Genomic DNA, 13,467 nt, shown 5'->3' with positions numbered 1-13,467 from the left:
GAGCCAAAGAATTGTGCAAAGGATACATGTGTTATAAAACCAGATATAAATAAATAAATGAGAGGTGGTGTCTGAGTCTTTTTAAAATGCAAGTTGATGAACTGCTGTGCTTAAAGGCCATCTGGTTCTCAGGTATTATATTAGCCACTACTATTGAAAAAAAATATTAGTAACTAGTGTCGTTAAAATATTGAAATCTGTCTATTTATCAGTCAATAAATGGAATATTGTAGCTTCCTACTCCAGTTTCTATATATGGAAAATGGGGACTTTTACCTCTCAGAAATGTTGTGAGGATCATACTATTTGAAACTTGGATTATGAAAAGCACTTTGTACTATCAGTTACAAGCATTTCTAGGTTATCTCAGATAATACTTAACTCAAGCTTATTTGTTTAAATATTATTATTTTTTGTTGTAGGGGTAATCTGAGGTTCATGCTTTCTATGTGTTCTCCAACTCCATTTGCTTTTTATTATATATTTCCTTTTTGTTAACATATAGAGAGTAATGGACCAGAATGTTAACAGTCTCGCTAGATCTTTACACCACATTTATCAGGATGGTATGTGAATGGCTTGTTGGGCCTCTGATTTTGCCGGCACAATTTTGCAATGAGTTTCAAATGCACTGGGAAAATGTTAAGTTCTTACTGACTTTATTAAAGGCCCACCCTTTTGGCCAGAACTCAATCTGAAAGGTTTTAGAAAAATCATACACATTTGCCCACAGGCGCTGGCCTCCTCCTTTGCCTGGGGGTACTCAACCCCCACTCAGCCTCAGACCCCACCCCAACTCCACCCCTTTCTCCAAGTCCCCACTCCCACCTGCCTTTTCCTGCCCCGCCCCTTCCCACCCAGTTCCGTTCCCTCCCAGCTCCTACCCCCCAGCGCCTCCTGCATGCTGCAGAACAGCTGATCACGGCAGGTGGGAGGCACTGGGTGGGATGGCGAGGAGTTGATCAGCAGAGCTGCTGGCAGGTGCTGAGTGGCAGGGAGGAGCTGGCTGCTGGTGGGTGCTATGCACCTGCTAATTTTTTTCCGTGGGTGCTTCAGCCCTGGTTGTTTTTAAAACATCAGACATATTGCAGCATTAATAGATTTCATGGTAATGATGCAGTCTCACTATGGTCTTGGTCCATCTGCAACATTCCCCTGTGGGTGTTCTAGGAGCTCTATCAATTTTGATCTCTCAGTTTTGCTTACATAAGCAAAACTTCCAGGATCATTTCTTTACAGAATTTGACAGGATCTGATCACTCATGGCTTTCTGGGAGACCTATAATTCAGCTGTAACGTGTGTGTTCTTTGTTTTCCAAAACGTTGTTTTTCCTCTGACAGAGGTTAGCTCATTTTCCATATTATTTATCTGCCAATTGCTCGGAGTCACAATCTCATCTACTGTGGGAGAAAGTTGTACTGTGTGGCAGATTGTTGTCTCATGGTTATCAACTTTCCGGCGAGGCTTCCTACTGCTCCACTGATATAATCAATTAATATTGGAGCTTGGCACCTCTCCCAGCCTTGATCAATACAGTATATACTCTGTCCACTTTAGGGAAGTAAATTCAGGATACTGTTTCTGGCTTATAAATTACAGCATTCCTTTCTTGATTTCAGTATGGTGCCCTTCTCCCCCCAAAGTTGTGTTCGTGTTTCTTTTACTTCTGGTCAGACTTCCTCTGTAACAGGGACAGTTTAACTTTCTGTACCAGTTTTAATTCGCGGCTACTGGATAGAGCTCTCTTTCATTGGTTCTTCACTGTATGATCACACTAGAGGACATAAACAGCCATGTAGATAAAATGTGAAGAGAAGGTCTGAAGGTTGCACAAGGATAATAAACAGTACCCAAAAGAAAAAAATGTCTACATTATACAAACATGTTGTATTTTACTTCAAAAATTATCAAAGCCACCCTCTATTCTAATATAGAGATCTGAACTGTACATTCCCTTGTATCAAAATTAGGTGTATTAGAGTCTAGTGACATTATGAAGTGAATGTGGAGCTAAAAGTATACTCCATAAAAAAGAGCCCTTGATTCCTCCATTGTATATTTAAATGTGAAGGAAGCAAAGGCTAGTTTGGAATGACCCCCTAACTCACTTGTGGCTTTGCCACTCATTGTGGACATCCCAAACTTCTGTCAATAAAACCTTTATTTCACACTATTATGTATTCCATATATATATTCTCTCTCTCTCTTTTACACACACACACACACACGATCAAGGAAGGCTTATGAACTCTAAAAATATAAAAAAGAAAAGGCATCCGATGAAGTGAGCTGTAGCTCACAAAAGCTTATGCTCAAATAAATTGGTTAGTCTCTAAGGTGCCACAAGTACTCCTTTTCTTTTTGCGGATACAGACTAACACGGCTGCTATTCTGAAACCTGTCTAAAAATATAGTTACCGTCTTTTATTCCACCAAAAGTAAAAGGAAGTAGCAGATTCTCTTTTGGAAAAAACTGGCTAACTTTGCCTCTCCAACATGAAATACATATTAGGTCACTTTTTCTTCATATTGGAAAGGCTGATACATAATAAATTATTGAATAAACAGTAAATATACTTTGGTATACAGATCTGCTCAGCAGAGTGAACGTACTATTCATTCCCTTGCTATTATCAGGCCCCATATAATCATTATATAGAAACTGAACTGGAGATTTTTATAAATGTTCCATTAATGTCTTTAAAAAAGTTTGTAGAGGATGCCTTAGAGGAACAACTTCATTACCTAAAACTCCACAATGGAAAAAAGAGAGAAAAACTGCCAATTGAAGGAAGACTGAAGCAGGTACGTGATTAACAAAATCCAAAAGTCTCCAGGAGACCACCACATTACTCCAACCTTGAACGAATAAAGCAGAACCTCTGCTGGCTGTTATTACCATTTATACATTTCTACCTATCATATTAGGGAGACAGAATTTCAGAATTTCTTACAACAGATTCACTTTCTCTGACAAATTCAGAAGGATTTTCTCCTTCGAAAAAGTCCAGGAAATGTCTATTATTTGTATTTCTAAAGGCAGCCATCACATTAGTATATAAGCAAATATATTCATTAAGATTGACACTGACTTGTTTCCCTCCCTAGGTTTGGCAGCTGGCCAAGCCTCTGGCTAGGAGCTGAGCGAGGGGGATGTCACCGCTTCTGGGGAGCCCCACAGGTAAGTGCCACCCAGAGATTGCCTCACCCTGTCCTGTGCCCCAACCCCCTGACCCCTCCCACACCTAAACTCTGCTGCTGGGGGTGCGGGAGTCTGGTAGGGAGCCTGCAAACCCCGACAACCTCCTCCCTAGCACCAGCAGGGGTCCTGGGCTGTGCGCTGCCACCTGCCCCCCTGAGCACCAGGTCCACCCTCCCCCAACACCCACAGTGTCCCCGGGCAGCTCCCCACAAGTTTTAGTTGTGGGTATTTTTAGTAAAGATCATGGACAGGTCACGGGCCAGGAATTTTTGTTTACTGCCCATGACTTTTACTAAAAATACCAGTGACTAAAATGTAGTCCTAACAATGATCTTGTTTATGTAACAATCAAGGGGTTTCTTTTTTCATTTTCTATAACAGATAAAATTGCTTTTGTGGCTGTTTGTGCAATGATACCAACACAATAAATTTTAGGGGAAAATCATGTTTTATTTCATGTTAAATTCTTGAAAGAAAACTGATGAGTTTTCAGTGTTGTAGGGAGCTCTGCAGCTGTTTCAAAAACTATTTCAAAAGCCTCCAGTCAAACTACTGACATACATAGTGAGTAGGGAAGCCAACAAACATGACAATTTCAGTATGTCATCAAAAACGACAATCAGAATATGTCTTTGCAAATATAATGAGAACAGCAGGTATAGAGACACTTACTAGAAGGTCAGCTGCATTTCACAGGTCAAAAAATCTGTTTCTCGTAGGAAATCACTCAAAACACACAGTATCACTGATTGCTTAGGTGAACACTAATGGATCTCTAAGTGCTAAAAATTTCTCCAGTTGCTGGCAAGTGTGAGAATTTTAAGCTGATAAAACGCAGTGTAGAAGGAAAGAGAAAAATATACTTGTCTGCTCACAAGAAAAGGTCAGTGACATCTGTAATCTGACCAAGGTGGTGCCATTTGACTTCCTAGTCTCATACTTACCACCATAAATCGTTTCCCACATGTGACGCTTCCAGGGATACCCAAGGTTGAGAGGCACCTCGCTATCACCTGCCCTTAGCATGACGAAGCCTTGTCCATGCCTGCCGTGGGTCAGCTCCCTGACTCCACTGGCCACAGGCAACACAAACATTCCCGTCCCAGGTCTGCGGAGGCCCTGTTCTTGCTCTCTCTATGGCAGTCGTATGGAATTACATTTGCGAGGGGGGGTGGGGCGCAGTATAAGGCAATGTCCAAATCTTGGAGGGCTCTCTAGTGGAAGCACGTCAATTCTTCACCTAGGTGGCAGGGACTGGCAACCTATGGCACATGTACCAAAGATGGTACATTGTCATGCAGACTGCTAGCCCAATCAGGGGCACATTTTGGGATGCACTTCAGTTTATTTTCCCTCTGTTTTCTGTCATGCCATGTACAGGCAAAGTCTGTGTATCCAATTTTAAATTGACCCAAAATCCTGATTATTCAAATGAGCAGTGTGTCCCTCATGCTCACATGGGAAAACAGGACTTTTGGTTCCGAGGGTAGACAGAGAAAAGGGAGTAGCTTCAGGAGACGGGAGCCTCCTTAGTACTGCTTGAGTTGGGGGAGCTGCAAGGAAGTGGAGGGCAGTGCGGGAGGCCTGGGGAGCAAGGGATGGCTCCCACTGCCTTTGCTTTACTCCAGCTCCCAGCTAGGGACACTGCTGTAAGGATGGCCCTGCCACCTGGCTCTGACCAAGGACGATACAGTTACTCAGCTCCATCCCAGGCTGCTGGTAGCTCCGGCTCCTGCGCTCCCCTGACTGGTCCCGGCTGCAGCATCCCTGTCCTGCCTCTAAGTACAACCCTCTCCCCTGCCCTGGCTGGCATTTGCCAGTTTGGAGGATGTTCTGCAGCTGGGGAGGGAAAGGGCTGGAGCCACTGGGAGCTTGGGGTAAGCTGGTAAATTGGGGTCGCAGAGCTGTTCTTACAGCAGAGCCCCCAGCAGGAAGCAGGGCAAAACAGCTGAAGCCTAGTGGGACAAACAGAAGAACACTTGTGGTCAGGATCTGGCCCACAGGCTGCTAATTGAAGAACACTGCTCTACAGGTTAGCAATCTCCTTGGAACGTCCAGCCCCTCTCCCACTGGACACTGGCAGTATTCACAGATTCACTGCCTCCAAAGAAGCAGTGCACCCCAGTTTACCAGTTACACCTCAGATCACCACTCCACTTAACACAGAGGATTTAGATATGTTTATAGTGAAATCAAGTAAGAATTTATTTAACAAGAGTACATAAATTCAGCAAGTAGTAGTACTGGAAACAAATGATTATATATAAAATAAACCCATAACATGTATTCTAGAACCTAGACTTACTTAAATTAGATACTTTCCTGTTTTATAGAGCAATGCTCACTCAAAGTCCTTTCATCATTTTACAGCGAGGGTTGGTGTGACCCTCCATTTGTAAGACAAACTGTCTGTTAGCTTGTCTCCTCAGTGAAGGATACTGTATGTTTCCTTGCATTACTTGATATACAAAACTAATCCGTTGATCTTAGTTATAAACAAGACATCACCCTGCTGATTGTCTTTTCCTGTAGTTTTTCTTTCTTGTAGATTTCACAATCTTATCCTTGGTACCTGGCTTGGTACGCCAACAGGCATCCATTGTCAGACATACAATGCACAATACACACAAGACCAAACAGAGAAGTGTCTGTTATCTCCTGTCTGAAAGGAACACATCCGAGGTATGACACCTCCTATACTCTAAGAACTCCCATACCTTAAGAACACAATTTTCAGTATAGATACATAACTCCTTAAATATTATCTGTATATACATTTTGCAGTGATTATGATGACCAGTGTTCTACTGGCTCTTGGTAGGGACCTTACATGCCACCCTTTAGTGAACTATTATGTATATTTCCGATCCAGAGGATTCCTGTAAGACTATGAACCCCCTGTGCCATCTGCCAGTTGGCACCAAGAGGTGATTGGGTCACACCAAGTTCTTGTATGCTCTAAATTTTTCCTTCCCCGATAAGGCCTATGGAACAGGTAATTTCTGATATTGTGACTTGTTTCTGAAGGAAGAACTTTCTCTCAGTCTGCATGAGCATGGATAGCCAATGAAGAATATCTAATACTTTTATAAAGAATAAAATATTAGCCAGGCTAATACTGTATCAGTGAACGTGGCTTGTCGAACACACCTGATACCTGAACGCTTGTAAAGTCTGAAATAAACAGAAGCCAAAAGTAAAGCAGGCTTGTTTTGATAAAGATTAAAAGGATGTGCTGGGACCTTTTGCAAGTCTAAAAAAAGCTGCTACTGCACAACCTAGCTGAAGAAAATCCAAACTTTGTCCATTGTGACAATTGCCAGGAGCACAATACATTTACATAAAAAAGTCTCATTTACATAAAATGAATCAGATTGTACTTGCTCTCATCTTCTGCACACTTGTTCCTCCTTCTGCTCTACGAAGGTAACTCCTGATCTCACCATGGGTGCAGAAGGCCTTGTATTCAGTGGACCGGATGCCATTCTGGCACAGAAAGGCAGTTGGGAGCAAGATTTGACAATGCCCAACACCCCCTGCTCAACACAGACCCAGGCTCTGCAGGAACACAGTATTTTTTGGGGAAGTAGGACAGTAGTGAGTTAAGGAGGACAGCATGGAACTGCTGCTGAGTAGATCAGGCAGTGCAGAAGCTACTGCAGCTACATTACTGCTCTGTAGCCTAAAGCAAAGGTGATTTCTCCTGCCCAGGAAGGGTCCCCACTATGCAGCCCAATTACTCGGGCTGAGTGCTGTGTACAGGATTTCACTCGGAGAAGAGAAAGCAATATGGTTATAATTCCCATCTCTAAGTCAGTAAAGCTGCAAATAATTACAACACCTGCCAAAAATTACAGTTTTCAAAAGTTCTCCCCAGTATTTTGGTGAACATTTCAAGCACTGAAACGTCAAATTACGAACAATCTGCCATGCTAAACACATTTGGCTTAATAGGTTTTCAAAGAAATATAATCCTTATTTTACAATGATTATTTTGCTCCTCTGTGCTACTCAAACAGATAAGGAGACATACATTATTATTCAGGAAAGCACTGCAGAACTTGCTTGAGTCCATCCCTTTCCAGACACCATTTAGCACATGCTTAACTTTAGGTATGTGCTTAAATCCTATTGACTTCATTGGGCCTCTTTTGTCCACTCTTGCAATTTTATCACTACTCTCCCAATATTTGGTGTTTTTCTTAATTCCCATCTCCTGCAGAAATGAGAGAGAATGAGAAACTCAGCTTTCAGTCAAAAGAAGTAGATTTCTAGTCCTCCTGCTTGCAGAGAAAAGCTGGACAATGAACACTAAAAGATCAAACATCAGGAGCAAATAAGAAAAAAAAAACAAAAATGTATTATTTGTAAAGTCTCATGGTTTTGGGGGGCTGACTTGTGATTTTTGAAAATATGGGGCTGGCAGCACTGCTTTATGAAGGTGCTGGAGTGCTGATCTGAATAGGGATCATTACCTGAATCAGGGCCAGAGTCCCTGCCCAAAGGATGTTGCAATCTAGTACACAGACAGATTACAATTCAGCTGCATAATACATCAGGTGCCAGTCTGAATTTGAATTATGCAGGCATCTTGCTGCGATGAGAGGAAATAATCTGTCTCTCACTCTGTAACCTGTTTGTCAGTGCCAACACCACCTCCATACTCAGGATTAATTTTACCACAGAAAAGAAACTGCAGAGCTAACCAGTGATTCAAATAAATACACACACACAGTATGAATTCTAAGTTTTAAAATGCAATTTGGGTATAATACTACTACACATCACTTTAATTAACTATCATTACTTTCAGAAATTCGATAAATCCCAATGAAAGAATCAGTCATTTGTTTTTGGGTCATCCAAAGACATGATAAAATTGACAAATACCCTCATCATATGAATAATGCATCCACTGTGTATCTAAAACAAGCTCTGTTCCAAAGAGATGTTTAATCCATTCCCTGCTTTTGGGGATAAAATGGAATTAAACACAGGGCATTTATTTCATGAAATGCCTGGTTTGGGCTGCAGGTTTGTCACGGTGATAAAAATGTCATGGATACAGTGACTTTACAGTTTGTCCACAACTTTTCCTTGTGTCTGGGATTTCACAGGCTGCAGAGGTGTAAGGGTCACGCGAGCCACAGGCTGACCATGTTTGCTGTCACAAAAGCTCAGAGCAGGTGATCCAGCAGCACCTGAGCCAGGAAAGGAGTGGGGGATCATGGGAGAAAGCCCCACATGCATGCTGTGTGAGAGCCAGTGGGCTGGAGACAGGAGCTGGGCCAGCCCTTTGAGACAGGCGCTGCCGCTGCAGGGAGAGTGAGGAGTTGGATTGTTCTGCGCCTCCACCTCCCCTCAGGGCCAATCATCATCCATGGGCAGGACCAGATCCCCAGAGGACATCCCACCTTAACAGCAGGACTGGACTTTACCCCCTCCATCATGTGGCCCCATCGCTTTCAGTGGCGTTCCTGTGACTTTACATTCCATTTCTCCTTAAACCTGTGACTTTTACTAAGTTTACCTTGACTGTTCTGTAATTTTTGATCAAATCTCCAGTCCAACTTATAGAATCCTAGAAATATAGGGCTGGAAGAGACCACAAGAGGTTATCAAGTCCAGTCTCCTATGCCGAGGAAGGACCATGTATACAGAGATCATCCCTGCCAGGAGTTTATCTAACCTGTTCTTAAAAACTTCCAATGATGGGAATTCCACAACTCCCCTTGGAAGTCTATCCCAGAGCTTAACTACCCTTATAGTTAGAAAGTTTTTCCTAGTATCTAACCAAAATCTCTCTGTAGGTTAAGCACACTAATTCTTGTCCTACTGCAAGTGAACATGGAGAATAATTGATCCTCATCCTCTTTATAAAAGCCCTTGACTTATTTGAAGACTGGTATCAGGTACCCCCTTAGTCTTCTTTTCTCAAGACTAAACATGCTATTTTTTTAAACCTTCGCTCATACGTCACATTTTCTAAACATTTCATTGTTTTTGTTGCTCTTCACAGAACTCTCTCCAATTTGCACATATCTTTCCTAAAGTCTGGTGCCCAAAATTGGACACAGTACTCCAGCTGAGTTCTCACCAGTGCCAAGTACAATAGGACAATTACTTTCCGTGTCTGACAACACTCCTGTTAATACACCCCAGAATGATATTAGCCTTTTCTTAACTAGAATCGCTGTTGACCCATATTCAATTTGTGATCACAATAACCCACACATTCTTTTCAGCAATATTATATCTACCCAGTTATTCCCCATTTTGTAGCTGTGGATTTGATTTTTCCTTGCTAAGAAAATAAAAAGACAGAGAATGTCATGTGAAACTGCTTCAGAAGTCTTACTAAAATCAAGATATATCATGTTTATTGTTCTCCGCTACACTAGGCCACTACCCTGTCAAAGAAGAAAAGTACGTTGGTTTGACATGATTTGCTCTTGACAAAACTATGTTGGCTATTCCCTATAACCCTATTATCCTCTAAATCTTAAAACTGTTTAATAATTTATTCCAGTATCTTTCTAGGCATTGAAGTTAGGTTGATTGTTGCAACCATTCTTAGCTTGGCTACCAATTCAAACTTGAGACATACATTACACCCCAGTAGGGTTACACCTTTTGTTTGTGCCTCCTGTCAGCTTTTGTCTTAAGAGCCAAGGGCATCTCTCGAATAAGGCAGAAATGGTCAATTCACCTTCAGATTTGAACAAATTCTCTCTTATACACAGAGACAGAAGCCGAAGAAAAATTTACGGGACTTCCTCTACCGAAGATTCTTGAAGACTATTTTCCCAATGGATAGGCAGATGGAGAAGAGTACTTTGTTCAGAAGATGAGGACCTCCTTTTTCCAGGTTTTTTTAATTGCTCATTGTGATGGGATGTACCCCCCACAGCGGTACTGAGAGGGCTGAATTAGGCCAGGTGGGCCCAATCAGCCAATTAAGCCGCAAATGAGGAAGATAATCTGCATGGGGAGCTAATTGCGAGGAAGCTCACCTGTGAAGGAAGAGGAAGTAGGCAGAGTCAGTATAAACCCAGGAATCTGGTAGCAGCAAAGGCTTCCCAGAGGAATTTTGCAGTCAGCCTCTGTTTAGTACAGAGGAAAGGAGGGAACCAAGGGAAATAGTAGGACCGTGGGGGCCTAGCCCTGTGGGAAGGGCATACACTGAAGAAAGCAGGGTGGGAAGAGAGCCTGTGGGATACACAGTAGGAAGAGCCCAGGGAGTAAGCAGCAAGGTTGTGGACTAAACAGAGCTTGGCTGCATGTTCTAGGGATCCTGGTTGGAACCTGAGTAGAGGGTGGGCCTGGGTTCCCCTATGTGCCCCTGGGGAAGTAGCACTGGTGGGGCAGTGAACTGGAAGATTGCCTGGGTCACTGGAGGAGTGACAGGGTCAGGGCACTAGGTGTGAGAACTGCCGGAGGCCCCTTGAACAGAAGAGACTTTGAAAGATTATACGCTTGAAGTGGGGAATGCTGAGTGACCTGGCTGGAAGGCTGAGTAACAAAGAGGCAGCAGCAGCTCCTGGAGTGAGAGAGGAGCTGTGGACCAAGAGAGACAGAGAGAGACAGTGTGCAACAGAAGTGGTGTCGGCATCATGGAGCTAATCCCCAGAACAGCCAGGAGGAGGCGCCATTGCAGCAGTAAGTAGAGCACTCCCGTCACACTCATCAACCGGAGATGGTGTAAATGCTACTCACATTCAAGGCTGAAACTGGAAGAATCTCTGCCAAGCACAAGACTTTTAGACACTGGTTCTTCTCATTTCTTCCACAAGGATTATATTGGGAACACAGAACACAGCCTTATAAGTGTACGTTCTTCTCCCAAATAAAGTAGGCATATTAAATGCAAGTCTGTGATGGACATGTGGCACAAACTGTTTCATACATAACTTTAAACTTCAATAATTCTCTCCTCCTCTCTCAATTTCAATTAAAAAAATTCCAAAAGAATACAATATAATAAATAGATACTTAATAAGTTGAGTTTTATTGCCTCATGATGTAAAATACTACCCAGTTATGGTACCAGCAGAGATCTGTATTCACCTCAGGAAGCACTGAATCTTGATTTTTATTGGACTGGAAAAACTAGTATGGGACCATGTAATTAAAGATTGCATAATAATACACACAGAATAAAGGCAGCACAGGAAATCTTTATTCTGGAGCTTTCTAACTTTTGAGAATTTGACTTTCATTAAATGAAAGGGGGCAGAAGGGAGTTGTTTGCCTATGTTCTTTTAGATAGAAAAAAAATAATTCTGTTATGCCCAACTGCAATGCTTTCCTCCATCACTATATCATCAGGGTTTGAACCTTGGACCTTCAGCACTGCAGCACAGACCACAGAGACAGTGTGACTAAGACCAGGTTTATACTACAGACCTATATCGGTAGAACTATATTGCTCAGGAGTGTGAACAATCCACACCCCCTGAACAACACACTTATACCACCCTAACCCCCTGTGTAGACAGAGCTATATCGACAGTAGAGCTTCTCCCATTGGCATAGCTACTGCCTTTCAGGGAGGTGGATTAACTAAGCCAATGAAAGAAGATCTCCTGTTGGCGTAGGAGCATCTTCACTAAAGCGCTACAGCGGCGCAGCTGCATTGATGCAGTGTTTTAAGTGTAGACCTGCCCTAAGTGGCACGCGGTCTGTTATATTACAGCTCTGAGTTCCATTCCCAGCTTGTGGAACCTCTTAGTGGAATATCAGGCCTTGCTCAATAATAAAGGCTGTGAAGTCACAGATTTAGAAACACTAGTTAGTAGAACTGAGACTTGAATTTCTGGTATCTGGTATCTAGTACTGTGCATCTTCTACGAGGTCAAATGGTATTGTGGTTGGGAGAGGGGGTGGCCACATCATTTATTTTGCCTGTGTCTCATCAGAGGAGGTTTAGCTTTGCATGGCATGCTAGAGTGAGATACCAGCATCGTGTATGCACAGTGCTGACGTAATGTTGACCGAGTTTAGCAGTTAGCCTGAAGCAAGCTCTGCTGAACAAAAGACTAATGGGAAATGTCAGCTTCTAAAACGATATAACTTGGCCCAGTTACTATTATTATGTAACATTTATATTACAGTAGTGCCTAGGGGGTCAACCCAATTGAGGCCTCATCGTGCTAGGGCTGTACAAACACATAGAAAATCACAGTCCCTGCCCCACAGAGTCTACAATCTAAAAGACAAGACATGATCGATGGGGGAGATAGACAAGAGAGTTGAGGTGGGGATGGTATAATATGGGACATATACAATTCCTAGGCAATCAGAAGCAGTGATCACAACACGTCACCTACAGAGACAGTCTGAACAGATTTTCCAAGAGGACAACAAAAAGCACTTCCTTGACCGCAATGTTAAAGTGCCCCATGCAAACCAAGGGGGCATTATAATACTTGAAAAAAGCAGTCAGGTTTTTTTTATTATTTTTTTTATAATGAAAATGTAAGGCATCACTAGAGCTCTCCATATAATAAACCATAAACCGCTTGGTAAAACTAACAAATGATTTGGCTTCTCTAACTTGTCACGTATTGTTGTGAAAATGGGGTGAGGACAATTAAAATTTAAACTAGCTGGTCTACCTGGGATGCTCTGTCTCCTCACAGCCAATGCTCCTTCAGGTGGTTTTGTCTGGTTTGCAGATTTAGTATAGGGACTTTCATCTGAAAACAAACAAAACAAACAAACAGTGAAGATTTCAGTTTTAAATACATTGTAAGTGATGTATTTCAACATAATTTCTGATTTAACTAGCAATTTACTTCTCTCCCACAAAAAGGAACAATTTGATTACATACCAGGAACACTATTAGTCCTATAGGATTGTCATAAGGCAGCCCCACCCTTGTAAGGAAGGCTGAGCACCCTTGTAAGGAAGCCTGTGGCATAACAGTTTCCTTCCTTCTTAGACCCCAGAAATAGTCCAAAGAATCTTCCCAAGTATATATAGCCCTTGTGGGGTTCATTTAATACAAAAGTCCCATCCATATAAATCATAACAAACAAGTCCCATAAATGAGAATTCCTCCAGCATAATCCAAACAGTATATATACTATGCGACATACAAGCCCTGCAGTTCCTCACGAAGCCCTGTCAGCATAGTTATTCCACCTCCCCAAGAGGCTGTAGCTATGTCAATGGGAGAAGCTCTCCTGTCAACCTAGCACTGTCTACATGGGGGGTCGGGGGGGGGGGGAGAGGGGGAGAGAAGAGGGTATAACTATGTTA

General features: G+C 42.5%; 1 protein-coding gene across 3 annotated transcripts in view; it reads right to left on the bottom strand.

Moving 5' to 3' along the window:
• GRIP1 (glutamate receptor interacting protein 1) overlaps positions 1-13,467 on the bottom strand; it is a 361,453-nt gene that overhangs the window by 148,667 nt on the left and 199,319 nt on the right. For all 3 annotated transcript variants that reach the window (XM_077807749.1, XM_077807750.1, XM_077807751.1), the window contains exon 2: positions 12,821-12,901. In XM_077807749.1, coding sequence (XP_077663875.1) covers positions 12,821-12,901 — 81 coding nt within the window. The remainder of the gene's footprint in view (positions 1-12,820; positions 12,902-13,467) is intronic.

Source organism: Eretmochelys imbricata, chromosome 1 (assembly GCF_965152235.1).
Source record: "Eretmochelys imbricata isolate rEreImb1 chromosome 1, rEreImb1.hap1, whole genome shotgun sequence".
NCBI classification, from domain to species: domain Eukaryota; kingdom Metazoa; phylum Chordata; order Testudines; family Cheloniidae; genus Eretmochelys; species Eretmochelys imbricata.
This window is presented reverse-complemented; position numbering and strand designations above follow the sequence as displayed.